The 18431-nt window shown below is 32.5% G+C and overlaps 2 protein-coding genes and 1 long non-coding RNA gene across 4 annotated transcripts in view; 2 read left to right on the plus strand and 1 right to left on the minus strand.

The window, feature by feature from the left end:
* Positions 1 to 6511, plus strand: part of LOC143254022 (HEAT repeat-containing protein 1-like) — a 61584-nt gene extending 55073 nt beyond the window's left edge. For both annotated transcript variants that reach the window (XM_076508737.1, XM_076508738.1), the window contains exons 26-29: positions 3937 to 4080; positions 5580 to 5765; positions 6033 to 6211; positions 6412 to 6511. The gene's annotated coding sequence lies outside the window, so the exon portion shown is untranslated. The remainder of the gene's footprint in view (positions 1 to 3936; positions 4081 to 5579; positions 5766 to 6032; positions 6212 to 6411) is intronic.
* Positions 1 to 18431, minus strand: part of LOC143254026 (uncharacterized) — a 41849-nt gene that overhangs the window by 10989 nt on the left and 12429 nt on the right. The window lies entirely within an intron of this gene.
* On the plus strand, positions 6351 to 17257 carry LOC143254024 (HEAT repeat-containing protein 1-like). The gene is made up of 10 exons (XM_076508741.1): positions 6351 to 6511; positions 7756 to 7917; positions 8331 to 8468; positions 8730 to 8834; positions 10190 to 10260; positions 12721 to 12818; positions 13053 to 13210; positions 13964 to 14122; positions 16336 to 16444; positions 17067 to 17257. Exons 3-10 carry the CDS (start codon positions 8352 to 8354, stop codon positions 17153 to 17155), a joined length of 906 nt encoding a protein of 301 aa, XP_076364856.1. The 5' UTR covers positions 6351 to 6511; positions 7756 to 7917; positions 8331 to 8351; the 3' UTR covers positions 17156 to 17257.

The following is an 18431-nucleotide window of genomic DNA, read 5'->3' on the forward strand; positions in this document are numbered from 1 at the left end:
GAAACACCAACACTCTATCCAAGATACGTTATTATACATGAAACACCAACACTCTATCCAAGATGCGTTATTATGCATGAAACACCAACACTCTATCCAGGATGCGTTATTATACATGAAACACCAACACTCTATCAAGATACGTTATTATGCATGAAACACCAACACTCTATCCAAGATACGTTATTATACATGAAACACCAACACTCTATCCAAGATACATTATTATGCATGAAACACCAACACTCTATCCAAGATACATTATTATGCAGGAACACCAACACTCTATCCAGGATGCGTTATTATGCATGAAACCAAACACACTATCCAAGATACATTATTATACATGAAACACAAACACACTATCCAAGATGCATTATTATGCATGAAACACCAACACTCTATCCAAGATGCATTATTATGCATGAAACACCAACACTCTATCCAGGATGCATTATTATACGTTATTATGCATGAACACCAACACTCTATCCAAGGATGCATTATTATGCATGAAACACCAACACACTATCCAAGGATACGTTATTATACATGAAACACCAACACTCTATCCAAGATACATTATTATACATGAAACACAAACACTCTATCCAAGATACATTATTATACATGAAACACCAACACTCTATCAAGATACATTATTATATGCATGAAACACCAACACTCTATCCAAGATGGTTATTATGCATGAAACACCAACACTCTATCCAGGATGCCTTATTATGCATGAAACACCAACACTCTATCCAAGATGCCTTATTATACATGAAACACCAACACTCTATCCAGGATACATTATTATACAGGAACACCAACACTCTATCCAAGATACATTATTATACGCGAAACACCAACACTATCCAAGATACATTATTATGCATGAAACACCAACACTCTATCCAAGATACATTATTATGCATGAAACACCAACACTCTATCCAAGATACATTGTTATACACGAAACACCAACACTCTATCCAAGATACATTTGTTATACGAAACACCAACACTCTATCCAAGATACGTTATTATACATGAAACACCAACACTCTATCCAAGATGCATTATTATGCATGAAACACCAACACTCTATCCAAGATACATTATTATGCATGAAACACCAACACTATCCAGGATACATTATTATGCATGAAACACCAACACTCTATCCAGGATGCATTATTATACATGAAACACCAACACTCTATCCAAGATGCATTATTATACATGAAACACCAACACTCTATCCAGGATACGTTATTATACATGAAACACCAACACTCTATCCAAGATGCGTTATTATACATGAAACACCAACACACTATCCAGGATGCGTTATTATACATGAAACACCAACACTCTATCCAGGATACGTTATTATACATGAAACACCAACACACTATCCAGGATGCATTATTATACATGAAACACCAACACTGTATCCAGGATGCGTTGTTATGCAGGAACACCAACACTCTATCCAGGATGCATTGTTATGCATGAAAACACAAACACACTATCCAGGATACGTTGTTATGCATGAAACACAAACACACTATCCAGGATACGTTATTATGCATGAAACACCAACACTATATCCAGGATGCGTTATTATACATGAAACACCAACACTCTATCCAGGATGCATTATTATGCATGAAACACCAACACTCTATCCAGGATGCGTTATTATACATGAAACACCAACACTCTATCCAAGATACATTATTATACGCGAAACACCAACACTCTATCCAAGATACGTTATTATACGCGAAACACCAACGCTCTATCCAGGATGCGTTGTTATGCATGCGAGAAACACCAACGCTCTATCAGGATGCGTTATTATACATGAAACACCAACGGCTCTATCCAAGATGCGTTATTATACATGAAACACCAACACTCTATCCAGGATGCATTGTTATGCATGAAACACCAACACTCTATCCAGGATGCATTATTATACATGAAACACCAACACTCTATCCAAGATACATTATTATGCAGGAAACACCAACACTCTATCCAAGATACATTATTATGCATGAAACACCAACACTCTATCCAAGATGCATTATTATACATGAAACACCAACACTCTATCCAAGATACATTATTATGCATGAAACACCAACACTCTATCCAAGATACATTATTATGCATGAAACACCAACACTCTATCCAGGATACATTATTATACATGAAACACCAACACTCTATCCAGGATACGTTATTATACATGAAACACCAACACTCTATCCAGGATGCATTATTATGCAGGAAACACCAACACTCTATCCAAGGATGCATTATTATACATGAAACACAAACACACTATCCAAGATACATTATTATACATGAAACACCAACACTATCCAAGATACATTATTATACATGAAACACCAACACTCTATCCAAGATACATTATTATACATGAAACACCAACACTCTATCCAAGATACATTATTATACATGAAACACCAACACTCTATCCAAGATACATTATTATACATGAAACACCAACACTCTATCCAAGATACATTATTATACATGAAACACAAACACACTATCCAAGATGCATTATTATGCATGAAACACCAACACTCTATCCAGGATACATTATTATACATGAAACACCAACACTCTATCCAAGATACATTATTATACATGAAACACCAACACTCTATCCAAGATACATTATTATACATGAAACACCAACACACTATCCAAGATACATTATTATACATGAAACACCAACACTCTATCCAAGATACATTATTATACATGAAACACAAACACTCTATCCAAGATACATTATTATACATGAAACACCAACACTCTATCCAAGATACATTATTATACATGAAACACCAACACTCTATCCAAGATACATACATGAAACATTAACAGTTTTATCCTTGAACTGTTATTATACCAACTTGATAGTTTATCTTATTTCTTCTATAGCCTGTAAACTGTTACATTAAAACCTTGAGAACAGTGAATGGCTCAGCTTGAACTCAGTCACTGAGTATATGTTTGTTTATCCTTTGAACAAGTATTTCCTGTCAGTTATGACTATCATGGCAGGTTGGTCTGTCGTATCTAAAAGGGACATCTGTATAATTTATAAATCACAAAAGTAGGAGGATAAATACCCCCCCTCCCCTGCATAAGTGCATGATTTTGATTTTTATATATAAATCATATTTCCAACACAAGGAATACCAGTGTGATATATGCTGTCTGTAGATTATATGTGTAGGCCTTGTGGTAAATTATATTTTTAGTTAATAGTACTGTGAAAGTTATTACAATAAATATGAATATGTGTACTATACAATAGTAACAATACAGTTGTTGCAGTGAATAAAAATAGTTGGCCTATTACAGATAAAACATTTCACAACATTGTTGTATCTACTGTATTTTGGGTAACAATAATTTCGCTTCACTTACTATGATAATAGTAGCTTATTTACTCTGTTCCTTTAAAAACAGTCTTATCTAACTTATGTTGGTAATAATAGACTATGTAGGGGTCAACATCTACTGGGACAACCCTGGGGTTTGATACTTCAAACTAAACTCAGCAGTAGTCGTTTCTACTGTACCTGAAAATGTTTCACATTTATGTGTTTATTATTATTTTAATTTTTTACATCTGTTTAGAATCAGTTTTTAATCTTTATATCTAATTTTATGATACAGTGAACAAAATTGTTTCTATATTTTTGTTCAAAGAAAGTTTTATGTGTTTGTATATCCTGTGTTTCTAAGTTGATGAAATATCTCTCTCTATTCACATTTAGTCTTACAACAGTAATCTTTGTTTTCTTTGTCTAAATTACAAAGTAAATAATTTATAGCTGCAAGTCTTGACAACAATATCTTGTTTGAAATTCACAGATTAATTCCTTACTGCCCAGTGGTCAGTTCATCTGTGTGATTGCTGGATTATTGACCAGCGAGATTGCAACTGTTCGCAGAAAAGCTATGGAGATGTTGAATTCGAGACTGATGCACCATCATGGATACTTCTCTGTTGAGAATGTTAGTAAACTTGGGCTATCTTTTAAAACTGTACAGTTTTATCAAGTTTTAATCTTATGATGATGACTTCAGTTTATTCATCAACTATTACTAATATGAAACAAATTAGTTTTTAACCTGCAATAATTTAGAATAACTGATTTTAATGTTTGTTTGTTTTTTCCATCTTGATTTATGTAAGAACCTGTGTCACCTCATTCCTCGAAGCTGGAAGTTGTTAGGATATAAGTTCTGAACAGACAGCTTGTATAAGTGAATTGTTGATAGATACATGCTTATTCAGTAAACAGTTCTAGATAATTTAAGGAATGAGGCAGTATATTAACTGAAACACGATAGATATTTCAATCAAGACTGAGTTCTAGAAATATGGTATTAGTGAAATGTCTGATCACTGTTAAAATGTGGTTCTGTAAACAAAGTTATACACAATATAAATATACAACTGAATATCCAATACTGGGTAGTGTTAAGTTTAGTTTTTATTGTCATTTTCTCAAGTGATATATCATTGTTTTTTAACATAAAATTACAGTTTTGTAATTTAACTGGTGTACCTAGCTGATATTGAGTTAAGATGTTTATTTTTTAATTCTGGAAGAATCAATGGATCACATCAGCTTTCTAAATATTTTTATTTAATAAACATCCCCCACCCCAGAGACTCAGTGGTAAATCTGAAGGTATGTAATGACAAAAACTCAATGGGTAGCCAGTTGTGTAGCTGCTTTGTGCTTCACACTTCAAGTTTGATAGCTATTTATGCACAAAATTACTTGTTAAAACATGACTATAATAATGTAAATCAAATTGCCGATAACAATACAAGTAATTCCACTTCTTGCAGCTGAGATTTTCTGTTTGTTTTACATAGAATATCAGCCCAGTGGTGTAAATGTGAGGATCTATGGTTTGTTTACCACTGCCACCAGATTGTGCTCTACACTTTAGGGCTGTGGATACATTAAGAGACACTGGTCAACTTCCACTATTTGATTAGAGTAGCCCAAGGTCTGGTGTGTGGGGGCTGTCAACTAAACATCTTCTCTCTAGTTTATTGGTTCAAAATTTAGGACAACTAGTGCAGGTTATCCCTGTGTAACTTTACAAAAACATATGTAGAGAATGGAATGCTTTTACACAGAGTAAACTACCAGGTAAAAATATAAAATTCACTGGTTAACAAAACTTCATAATGCTGTGGAGATGCTTTTTTGTTGATGCCAGAACTCATTAAGAGATATTGAATCTCAAAACTCATAATAACAATAATTGAAACATTATTTCAAGCTTGCATGTTACAAATATGCAATGTAAGGAAACATAAAGTATTCTAGGCTTAACAAATGATTAACATTACAGATATTATTACTTAACCAGTACAGTGGAGAGTACCACCTGAAAAACATGTCTCTAGGAATACCCAACAGTACTGTATTTAACAACGTTAAAATAAGGAAGTACCTAGAAGTACTGATTGTGTGTCATGACTGTTACAGCACCAAGACCTCTTGAGACTCGTCAAACCACTGCTGCGAATTGTACGACAGAAATCTAGTGATTCACCATCTAAGTCCAGGTCTGAGGACGTTGAGGACTTGGTGCTGAATCGTCAGACTGCCCTGCTGTCATTAAAGTTGCTCTGTAGGTTTCTTGGAAGCACGTACCCAGACAAGTTTCTGAGGGTAAGAGATACGAACTGTTTTACAATAGTTAGTTAAATGTTCACTCGGAAAGCATACCATAAGAATTTCCATTGGTAAATAATGTTGGTAACTTTAGTAGTAAGAATTTCTTGACTTCTTAAAACTGGTGGATGACATTTCAAGGTTACAAGTAGTGTGTGTTATTAGCTACTGATTCAAAGGATAGCCTGTACTGGATACGGAGAAATATTCTTTACTCGAATACCTAGGGCTGTATGAGTTTTGTCAGTTATCCTTCTGTTTCAGACCTTGCAGGTTGTTATTAAGGTGATTAAGAAGGGAATGTCCCAGAAGCAGTTAACAGCAAGCGCCATCTTGTGTCTAGCAGAGTTGTGTCACAGTCTAAGAGCTCAAGCAGTGCCCTCTCTCAGTGATTTCATGTCTCCAATTCTAGAGTTGCTGAAAGATACAGAAACTTTGATCAGGTTAGTTGTGTGACGTCACTAATGGTGGCATTTGGTGAGGTTAGTCATGTAATTGTGGCGATGGAACTGTTACAAATGTAACATTTATTGTGTGGTTTCTATTTTAATAAATTGATAAAGTAACTGCTAAAAATGTAACATTTATTGTATAGTTCCTGTTGTAACAATGTACTTACATTTTTTTCTTTGTTGTGTAATAGTAATGAACTTTTACTTCTGAGTGTAACCACCACATTGCAGAGGTTATTGGAAACTCTGGCTGCCTTCCTCAGCTCTTACTTACCAGTTATCATAAATCAGGTTAGTTACATGTTTGTATTTATACTTTAAATAGATCAGTTGGGTCTCCACTTCCAAGCCAGAAAGAAAGTTTTAAGACTAAAAAAGTAAATATATTACATGTTTGTTTACATTTTCCCCACTATGATCATCTTGGTTCCAATTTGGCCTTCAGAGATCTAATCTGCTAAGGCGCTTTTAATGCGATTTCCTGATTTTGCCGTTAGCCTTCAAGCACCCTCTTCCTTTTCAACACTATGTTGAATTTTTCTCTTCATTTTGCTAGCATGATTTTAGATAAGTTTTTAGATGTTATAATTCTAGAATGTTGTATTCTTTTGTTATCTTGAAAACGTGTAAATATGGTGCTGTCTGTCAAATAACAGAATCAAATTGAAACAACGTAGAAATGATCGGTAGAACAAAACTTTTCAATGTGGAGGTCGTAAGCTATCATCAGTGAGTCACTTGTTGGTTGTGAGCTAGCATCAGTGAGTCACTTGGTGGTCGTAAGCTATCATCAGTGAGTCACTTGTTGGTTGTGAGCTAGCATCAGTGAGTCACTTGGTGGTCGTAAGCTATCATCAGTGAGTCACTTGTTGGTTGTGAGCTAGCATCAGTGAGTCACTTGGTGGTCGTAAGCTATCATCAGTGAGTCACTTGTTGGTTGTGAGCTAGCATCAGTGAGTCACTTGGTGGTCGTGAGCTATCATCAGTGAGTCACTTGTTGGTCGTAAGCTATCATCAGTGAGTCACTTGGTGGTCGTGAGCTATCATCAGTGAGTTGCTTGATTTGCTAGCAAGAGAGAAATATGTTTTTGGAAACATTTGAAGTTTTTAAGAGCATTTACTTTGTGAAGAGTACAGTTTTTTGTGTATCAACTTGGACAACAGTTCAAGTACTTTTAGAAATTAGACCTCCCAGGGACAAATCTTCTGGTGGACTTCCCAAGGTTGATGCTTAAAAATTTTTGAATGTTTGTCAAGCAAAGTGCATCGGTAAATTGTGAAACAGTTTTGCTTCACTATACGACAAGACTACCAAAGTATATAAACTTAAAAATCTTTTTTTTTGTCACTTTTCTATAAACTTTTATGATGTTCCTGTTGCTGTACACAATAAGTAACATGATAAAACTGCCTTTTTCTGTAATCTTACTATACCTTAATGGTGCCTTCCTCTATGTTCTTACTATACCTTAACCTGTAGACTAACCATCTCTTTTTCTCACAACATTTGTTAATCTTTCTTCTTATTACTACAGGTCTGTATTTTGTCTGCCAATCATCCTGAAAGTGAGGGACAAAAAACACCACTACAGCAAAAGTTAAAAATTGTATGCCATCATCTAGCCACTTTGTTAGCTTCAAGAGTGTTAGTGCCTACAGTAGAGAAATGTTATCTTTTCTTGGTTGAAACAAAACAGGTAAATAACATCTTTGTGTTTTCTGAAACAAAGTATAATCACCTGCTAATGTTCTCCTTGTTTTCAGTTCCTTTTGTTTGAAGCATAGAATTGGAAAGTTACTTGAATGGAAATGCTCCACGTGTGTTTGTTATCTTTTATTTTTTAAATACTCGTTTATCTGTGATACTTTCCTTAATCGAACGATTGAAATATAGAGATTTATTTACTTCATATGCTATATGCATAACCTGGTTTTTACTTAGCGATGCTTTAACTTAAACAACAACAAAAGAAACTTTATTATTTAAGATAAAAATGTGTGTTTTAGGTACTTCTTTTGATAACATGAATTTTCAATAATTTTAAAATAGCTCAGAGAAACTATAAGGTAACTGAGATAAATAAGAGAAAACAATGTTTTTTTAAAAAAGGACAAAGGAATTGGTCAGCTGATGTCCATCTTTGGTGAACACTTATCTGTGATGAATAAAGAAGACCTGAATGCACATCTACTTGATATACAGAACATTTTTGTGGAATCTCTGAACTATCGTAGTCAGCATTATAAGGTAAGTTAATAATGTAAGTAACATAACAAAACAAGATGTCATATTGAGGAAGATGGCTAAACTCAGTGATGTAAACAACATCAGTAATTGTTAAATAGCAGATGATTTTCATCCAATCTTTTATTAAATGCAAGACTGAAGAAGAATCATTCATGGTGGTGAGACACTTTTACAGGTTTCTTACTAGATAACCAAGAGAATGTTTTTCAGTTTTTAGAGCTAAATAATTCCAGTTAGCTTATTAAACGTTTGTTTTTATAGGATCCACTGGCTGATGTATCACAAGTGGAAGGTCATGTGATTGCCTGTTTTTTGAAATTTGTTCTCAAGCTCTCAGAAACCACTTTCCGTCCAGTGTTCTTCAAGGTGTAGTAACTCATTCCTACTTGTTTGATGTTTTTGTATGAGAAACATGTCTAGTATTGTTTACACTGTTTCAGAGAATAGTGGGTTGGGCATGGCCTAGTACTTAGCATTCTCAGACTGTGAATCCCAAGGATTCATGGTTCATGTTCCATTGTTGAAAATGTTGCAGTTTTTGGGGTTGTGGGTGTTCTGTAAGAGTGATGACAAATCCCACTGTTTGGTCAAGAGTTAGGTGTGACTGTTGACTAGTTTCAGCCTATCAGTCGAAAATTAATAATTGCTGTGTATATATATAACATAGGAATTAATAATAAAATATATTGTAATTATTGTGTTTTTTCCTTAAATATACATTAAACCTCTCCTCTGTTTTTGTGTTAGGAATTAAAATGCCATCTTTAGAAAAATCTGTACATTTTATTTGAATGTTGATTTATCACAGGAGGAATTAAAACTTTCAGTCTCTCTGGTGTTAAGGTGACTGCAAGAGTGAGAGAGAACATTGAACAATATCTCCTAGTTGTTTTTGACAACTAGGAATGTATCTAATTATGTGAGAGTTTGTATGTAATGTAGCAAATCCCATGTAAGACCAGAACTCCAAACTTCAGAGTAACACTTGTTTCACCTTTTCTGTATTTGAATCAGTCTTAAAAAGGTGTTGACTAGTTGTGTTTTCTGTGTGAAACTGATTGGTTAACTTTAGTGTCCTCTCGTGATGACAAGAAAACCCACTTGTAGAGAAAAATATGCATGTAAAAACGGCTGGTATGGGTTGAGAATTTTTTCAACCCATACCAGCCGTTTTTATATATATATTTAGTGTCCTCTGCCCAATAAGTTCAGTCCTTGAAACTGATTGTTTAACTTTAGTGTCCCCTACTTAATTAGTTCAGTTTTTCAAGCTGGGTGACTGAGATTGTAGCAGTCTGTACAATAATACAGTTTTTTATTTAAATCCAATTCCAATGTCCACCTGCTGTGATTATTTTGTGTTGTCGATAAAACCCTGTCATAATCTCATTGCTCTGAAATTAACAGCATAAGAAACATAGATAACCTTGGGATGTTTAAAACAGGTTGTGTTCCATGTTATGAAATTTAAGATAGTTTGTTTTGTTTTGTTTTTGCTGGTTTAAAGAGTTTTTTTTATTACTTCCTCGGCAACAGTATTTATAGTACATTTAGAATAAGGTATGGAAATGTTTTAAAATATTATAATTTTTAACTGAAGAAGAAATGAAACAGCAATAATCACTGGTCCTGTTAATGTGTTGTAACATTTTATTTTTGTAACTTGTGTTGACACTTTCAGTAATGTTTATATTTTTTAACAGCTTTTTCTTTTCCCTTAGCTATTCATGTGGGCAACCCAAGACAGTGAAAGTCGAGATAAAATCCTAACATTTTATATACTTAGTGACAGGTAAGTACAGACCAGTGACAAATAGATACAGACTCGACAATTGGTAGATACAGACTTAGCAACAGGTAGGTGCAGACTGAGCAATGGGTAAGCGTATTTCCATTAACCCTCTCATCACAGCTATTCTTTACAGAGCACGACAAGGTTTTAGCGTCTTATAGTTAATTTTATTCGACTGTTTTTCCTATGTTATACCAGTTAGAATAGCATAAAGTCTTCACTAATAATCCATATTTTAATAATATGCAAGTTTCAAGTTCTTACTTCTTCAAGGCAATATTTTTATTAAAAATATTAAATTTCACCTTGTGTGACTCATTTAACATCAGCTTCCATATTTTATCCACTACCCCTTGAAAAAGTATGAAATTAAACATAAATTATTTTCTATCAAATTGTCATTGCTCAGACAAACAATGTTTTTATAGACTTCAATTTTGTTTGGTTACAAAGCTATCAAATATAAAATTAGACCCCACCTGCCACACCTATTTCTCGGGTCCTCTTTTTTGTAATTCATTAATAGCTCTCTCGTATGTTTAATTATGTATTAACTATAATCAATAGAGAGTCACGTTTTCATCTATCGATTGATGTATAAAATTATGTTCTGAATAGTTAATGTTAGTTTCACTCAGAGTATCAACATCATTTCCATGATAAAGTTAAAAACTGGCTTGGATGAATTTGTAACGACTCTTGCATTGTTAGAAAGGTAGAAAAACTTTGAGAGATAAGGGAATTTGTCTGCTTTTTGCATGTTATCAGTATATATTGTTTGATGCATTATTTAAGTGCTTTACTATGATTAGTGTAAAAAATTTAGGGTTAACTCTCTTTGACAGTCAAGAGCAAGAAAAAACAAGACAGCTTAAATATCTTATTTATTTTTTATGTATAATTTTAAAAGTAACTAAAATGTAAAAATAGGGAACTTTTTAGATTATTTAAGATTAGATCACATAAATAATAGTATAATAAAAATGTTTCACATAAGCAGCTTGCAGTAGTTTGTGGGTAATGTGAGCTGCATGTTCCCTGAGTAATTTACAGCTTATAATGATATGGATAGTAGTTACATGTGGTTCAAAGGGCAATAAAACAATAAAATTTAATCATAAATAGATGTACACTGTTATAAACTTAGAGCTACTTGGGATAAATGAACATAGGTTTGTGTCACAATGTGAAGTCATTCTAAAAAGCAAAAGGGGTAATTTAGAGTTCTTTCTTTTCTGGTGGTTACAAGGTGGGTCAAATTGACTGATTTCATTTTGAGACAGGATAGAAAAAGTAACAGATAAACAATAAAGTTTCACTAAAATAAGTTTGAAGTGCATTTAGGAAGTTTTTAGAGATTACACAAAGGAAGTCTGAGATAAGGAAAAGTTTTTGTTTTTTTTATTTTAACCTGAAAAGTACTTTGCTCACGGACTATTCAAAACAAATACTGAACCTATTTATGAAAATATATTTTATTTTATTAAAATACTTTACTAAAAATGTGATTTCTTATATGTGAAGGATTTATAATGTTACCTGAAAGCCTGCCAACTTTTGTGAAAATATACACACACTACTCAAAGTTTAAAAGTATCTAAAACCACTTTAAATACATACTAAGGTCATGGTTGGTCATATCAACTTAGCCCCATATTGAGAGACTTAATTCATCCATTGATACAAACAGTGTTGGAGAAAGTTTCACTATGAATTTCCAGTCAGGTTTGTGGCATATTTGTATATTGTACTTAATCTACTGATTTTAAGTTTGTTAAATGTTATAATGGAGTTTTGTCACAATAAACTGCTGTAAAAACAATTTACTGTGTCATGGGAAATTAACTTTCTGTATTCAGTTGAACTTCATGTGGATTTGTTTTCTAATATTTCCTTGCCTGTTACATAGACCTCATTACACTTGTATATTACAATTGTAATTTTCAAGTTTTGATGATGTTTATTGTAACTTTATGATATACATGTATTACTATTTAATAGTTTATTGTAACTTTGTGATATACATGTAATACTATTTAATAGTTTATTGTAACTCTATGATATACATATAATAGTTTATTGTAACTCTATGATATACATATAATAGTTTATTGTAACTTTATGATACACGTGTAATAGTTTAATATAACTTTATGATACACGTCTAATACTGTTTAATAGTTTATTGTAACTATGATATACGTATGATACTGTTTATTAGTTTATTGTAACTTTATGATATACGTATAACACTGTTTAATAGTTTATTGTAACTTTACGATATACGTACAGTAATACTTAATAAAATTCAGTATTATCAATAATTCTTATTGCTTCAAGTTAGTGTGAGTTGTGGTTAATATTTATAAACTTGAAAAACACTGATGTAGAGTTATGTATGCCAATATGTAGTACTTCTTCCTAAACAAATTGTTATCCATAATATTCTTTATATTTTAGTTTGGCTTCAAAGTTGAAGAGTTTGTTTGTCTTGTTTGCTGGACATATTGTGAAAAATACAGCTTCCCTTTTGGATCAGAACAACTTGGTAAAAACAGGTAATGGTTTCTTACATTTTGCATTAAACATTCAAAACAAAAAGTGTTTCACATGAAATGATAGAGGTTTAGTTGTATTCAGTTAAAGAACAGAAAATGATTGTATTCATCTATGACTGTTTTAATACAATGATAAAACTAAACATAGTTTTATCACAGCAGTTAGAGGTAAATACAGTAACAATATCATCATTAATAGCAGCAGGTTTATCATTCATCGTACTGGTCTTTCAGAGTCATTATACTTTGGAGAGAAAGACACTGATGTTCAGAAGTCCTGTATGTTGTTGCAGTACATTCTTTCCACGTTAGAAAAGTGTTTCCTCTATGATAATGAAGGATTTGTCACCAGAGAGTGCTTTGAGACCTTGATGCAGCCTTTATTGGATCAGGTGAGGTCTTTTGGTCACCAGACACCAAGATATTGTGGTGTTAGTTAAAATTATACAATGTTTTGTCCCAGCATTATATACAGTTTTTCCATTTAAAAGCTTTAGACTTAGTATTGTAATATCTTTATGGTCTAGTTGTTTTTAACTTCTCTTAGTTTATAAAAAAATAATTTGACTTGTGAGATAAACTCCCATTAGAAACAAAACCCTCACATAGTTGTACGTATTTAGTTATTAACACAAATTTTAATAGTGAATCTTAGTTACTTAGGAGTTTACATCAAACAAAATATTCACAGAAGAACCTTAGCCAATTTGGCACTTATTTTACTCTTAAAAGTCCAATGTTTACTTTGGTGTTATCACCTCTGTGTTTGGTTACATACCAAGCAGTTAGAGAGGTTTAACTGTTTTTATGTGGCTTTTCTTGCTGACATTACTGAAGAAACTTTAAGTGAATTTCAAACGTTCTGAAATAGCTGTGTTATAAAAGTTGATTAGGCCTATATCAGCTACTTCCTAGGTGTAATCTTTATTGACCTGAGCCTTCTAAGCTGGTCAAACCTCATAAGGTATTACTGGGTTTATGACCGAAAGTGTTGTTAGAATGATGAAACAGTGCATCCCAATCTTTACAACTAAATATGTAATTCAGTGTATTGGGTTGATTATTATTCAACATTATGTAGTGTACTCTGATCAGAATTCTTTTAATAGTTGTTTTACCTCAGAAATAATCTCTGTATTTGACAGGTTGAAAATCTACTTGGTACTGATACAGATTACGAAGACCGAACAACCAAGTATTTGGTGCCTTGTGTTGCTCAATTTGCTGTTGCAGCAAAGGACAACAGTTTATGGAAGTCGCTCAACTACCAACTACTTCTGAAGACCCGGCATTCGTCTGCCAGAGTAAGTGTGGTCTTAAAGAGTTTTAACACAAAAAAAACTTGTTTCCTTGATTCCTGTATGAATATCCGTAACCTTTTCACAATGCATCATGGGTCAAAGGTCATTTCATCGCATTGATTAACTACCATTCAAAATGTTATCAAATTTTATGAATTTATGTCAGTAAATTTATTATCAAATAGTATATTATAATTCAAACTTTAGTATTTACGTGTGACTAAATTTCGTAATTTAAAAGTAAGTATTAAAAGAACACACATACAGATTTTACTGAGTCACATGATATGTTGAATGCAGCACTGTTTAAAATTAGATCTTTGTGATGTCGAAATACTAAGTGTATAGTTTCATACAGATTAGGAACTCAAATTACTGATATTTATGGGCTAGAATATAAAATAAGAACCTCACATCTTTCTATTTTGTTGAGATGTGATTTATGTACTGAAGGAAACACATTTTTTGTAAATAACCATCTTATATACATTTCACTATATAACATGTAAATAACCATCTTAGAATGTTCCACTAGTGGTTTTCTCAGCCATTTTAATCTATTAAAAGTCAACCACATTCTTTCGAACCAATATTTCATGGAGGCTGGTTGTGTCTTTAGTCTGCATGAAGTATTTTTTGTTTGTTTGTTTAGACCTAAATTTAACTTATTTACTAAGCTTAATAAATTATAGTGAAATACTGTGGTATCAGTATATTTATTTATGATTTTTTTGGTTATTAAAGTGTATATAAAAAACCTGAAAAAATATTTTGTTTCATGTGGGTGCATCCACATCCTAAATTTTAAACGGCTTAGCAAGCTATGTCCAACAGCAACCAAGTACAAAGGTCATAACTAGAAGAGATAATTGTTTGCTTTACTTCTTTATTTATTGTTCTATACTTTAAGAAAAAACAAGTTTAATAATTTATTTGTAAATAATAATAATCTGTGTAATGTGTAATAATTGAAATGTGACATTATAATACACAATATCAGTCCATTGAAACACAGCCAAGATAGAGTCACTGAGTAAAGACTAAATAAATATCAGTAACATGAGTGTACATGCACTGTATCAATGGAAGGCATTGGTCATTATAATAAAAATTAATAACCATATTAAGGTTATGAGACTTAAGCCACTTTGACTAAACATTTATAATTTCATGTTATAATACGTAGTCATTATAGCACACAAAAAACGAATAATTTAAATTTATTTCTTTTAAATGATGGTTATGAAATTGGTCAAATTTACAGACCCCCACACAGTGAGGTAGAAAGGAAACAAACATGAAATGTATTTAGGAGGTTTTGGAGATTATACAATAACACTTGAGATTCTGGGTACAAAGAACAGTGTTTTAATGGTAACATGAAATTACTTTGCAGTCAGACTAGTAACAACACACTCAGTATTTTCACAAACTAATCTTCATTAAAAATACAACATTAAAAAAATCTGATTTTTTGTGTATAAAAAACTTGTAACATTTACTAAAAGTCTACCAAGGCTTGTGAAGATGTACTTACTGTATCAAAAGTTATAGTATAAATACTTAATGTGTATATTATACTGATCCCATTACCAAACAGTTACTCTATAAATGTAATACCTGTTTAAATATCACTTGATCTATAAACTTGATCCTCAGAGCATAAGTTAACCCATAATTGTGACCTAATTTCAAATGTTGGTAATCTCAGTATTGTAAATAAAATTTGTTTTTTTAAGCATGTTGTATTTGATTCTAAACTTCTGTTCTGTGGACGGTGTATACAGCCATATTAGCTGTCTGTTCTCTACTACATCACTCAGTTCCGTAATACAGTTTAAACGGTATAATAACTAAAGACTGTGTGATAAGTAAACATTTATTTTACATAAATGGTTATTGTAACTGGCATATTTGCTTATTCAGTTATCAGTTTTAAGACAGTGTAACAGTTCATTTTTACTATATTGAGGTAATATAATGCTAGTATTTGTGTTTACTTAGCAAGTTAAATATTTCAGAAGAAATCTATAAACAACAAATTAAGTTATGATTCTCAGTAACAAATTAAGGTTTAGCAATTTCAAATATAAAATACTCGAACAAGTCTTTCAAATATGTGACCACATGTGGTAAACATTGTTCTACACACTGACGTTGTTTGACAGTCTTTTAACCAGTGTAGAAGATATATTTATTGATAATTTTGTTCAAAGGTTCGGTTTGCAGCCCTTCAAGTGATCCGAGAAGTGGTAATAAAATTAGCTGAGGACTATATGGTGCTGTTGCCAGAGGCAATTCCATTCCTGGCTGAACTAATGGAAGGTAAAATAGCTTAAGAGTTAAATGTATAATAAAACACAAGTAGTTTGACACTGTTCTAACAAACAGAAAAAAATATTTGTAAGCTTTCATCAGTATATTTATAAGCATTTATGTGTGTGGTATCATGTTAGGACTAGTTAAAGTATTTAAGCCCATGATCAATATTTTTTTTTTTAATGTTAAATCTGCTGAAAAATAGTTGTGGAAGATGTTTGAATAAAGATTATGTTAAATGGGTCAACAAATTAATTAAAATGAGTAATGATAAACATTCATTACTTTTCTCAACCCTCCAGGTTTCTTGACTTTTTTTTGGGGGGGGGGCTGTAGATTAAAGCTGTTACATTCCGTAGACTATCGTATTATATAACCGGTCGTTCTTCTCTTGTTATCCAAGTGTATTTTCTTTTTTTACCAGTGTTTTATAAAATGTAATCAGTCATGCTTCATTGCCCTCTTCTGCCATTTTATTTCTTGTTTTTGCTGCTAATGTACCAAAACATTCTTTTGGAACTAGTTTGGTGTCAATATGTTTCAACTTTTAAGAGTTACCTTTTTTTATCGCCTCTCTTGTTGGTTCAGACAAAATAATTTGAACTATTTGTTTTTTATCTCTCACTAGATGACAGCACCGAAGTAGAGCAGCAATGCCAATCTGTTATAGCTGAAATGGAACAGGTTTTGGGAGAACCTTTAGCTAAATATTTTTAAATCGTTTAGGAAAACGAATGTACCTCGATAGTACCAATCCGGGTTTGTTTTCTTATTTATACAAGAAACTGTAAATAATTTTAATAAATATTTTTTATTTAATTTTGTGGCTTTTTTATTTTTATAATTACTTAATGCCACTTTATGCTAAAGTTATTATAATATTTTTTTCAAACATAATTCTACATCATATCAGTGATTATCACTTCTTACCACATTACAAAACAGAATCCCAGGACTGGTTTGTCAAAACTTTAAAATACAGTATATTTACGTATAGTGTAATATAAGGAACAAAGTACCAGAAGTACGTCGTGGTTGGTTTTGTAAGAATTTAAAGTTATGTTCTGATTTGGTTTTAATTTCGCGCAAAGCTACACGAGGGCTATCTGCGCTAGCCGTCCTTAATTTAGCAGTGTAAGACTAGAGCGAAGGCAGCTAGTCCTCACCATCCACCGCCAACTTTCCGGCTACCCTTTTATCAACGAATAGTGGGACTGACTATAACATTATAACGCCCCCACGGCTGAAAAGGCGAGCATGTTTGGTTAGTCGGGGGTTCGAACCCGCAACCCTCAGATTACGAGCCGTGCCACCCAGCCACGCTGGGCCCAAAGTTATGTTGTTGGACCTCCTAAAATAAAACGTAAACAGTGAAATCGTGCATTTTTGTCGACCTATGTCTTGGAGGTCTATCATATGAATGTGTGTTGTTAGGGGTACAAACACACAAAATGTTAGTTCAATTCGTAGATTTACTTACAATGTTAGATATACCAAAGTGCTTGTTATATAGTTATGTTAAAACGACGCCCGCCAACATTTGTTTTAATATAGTCCTTTATTTTACTTCATCAAATCCTAACCAAATTAATCTTAGCTCTTTGCTGGTAAAATATCCACTTCGTTATGACTAACGCCTTCATTTGCATAGCATAGTATGACCTGTTAAAAGTGATACTATCGAGTCAGCTTCACTGCGCGTTTTTAAGTCATCCAAGTTCTCTGTTTAGCTAAAATAATTGTTTTTATTTATCATTATTTCACCATAACTTCCATCCATAAAATCTTTCGTTTCAACGTTCCTTTAAAAAAAAAAAACTTGCTTGTAAGCTAGGGTTAATTACAAAGACTGGGAATTCTTTATAAAATATTTAAACTTTTATGCATTTCAAGGTACTGTGAATTAATTATGTTTGTAAATGTTGGTTAAAAAGTACAATATCCTCATTTTATCAATAAAATTATTGCTGCCAACCGACGAAGCTGGTCCCGA

This window comes from Tachypleus tridentatus, chromosome 6, assembly GCF_004210375.1.
Source record: "Tachypleus tridentatus isolate NWPU-2018 chromosome 6, ASM421037v1, whole genome shotgun sequence".
Taxonomy (NCBI): domain Eukaryota; kingdom Metazoa; phylum Arthropoda; class Merostomata; order Xiphosura; family Limulidae; genus Tachypleus; species Tachypleus tridentatus.

Bases quoted from the DNA above. Each gene is read 5' to 3' on its own strand.
- LOC143254024 (XM_076508741.1), top strand. From the start codon at position 8,352: ATGTCCATCTTTGGTGAACACTTATCTGTGATGAATAAAGAAGACCTG. The intron at 8,835-10,189 runs GTGTAGTAACTC...CTTTTCCCTTAG, and splicing joins TCCGTCCAGTGTTCTTCAAG to CTATTCATGTGGGCAACCCA. The intron at 12,819-13,052 runs GTAATGGTTTCT...CTGGTCTTTCAG, and splicing joins GAACAACTTGGTAAAAACAG to AGTCATTATACTTTGGAGAG.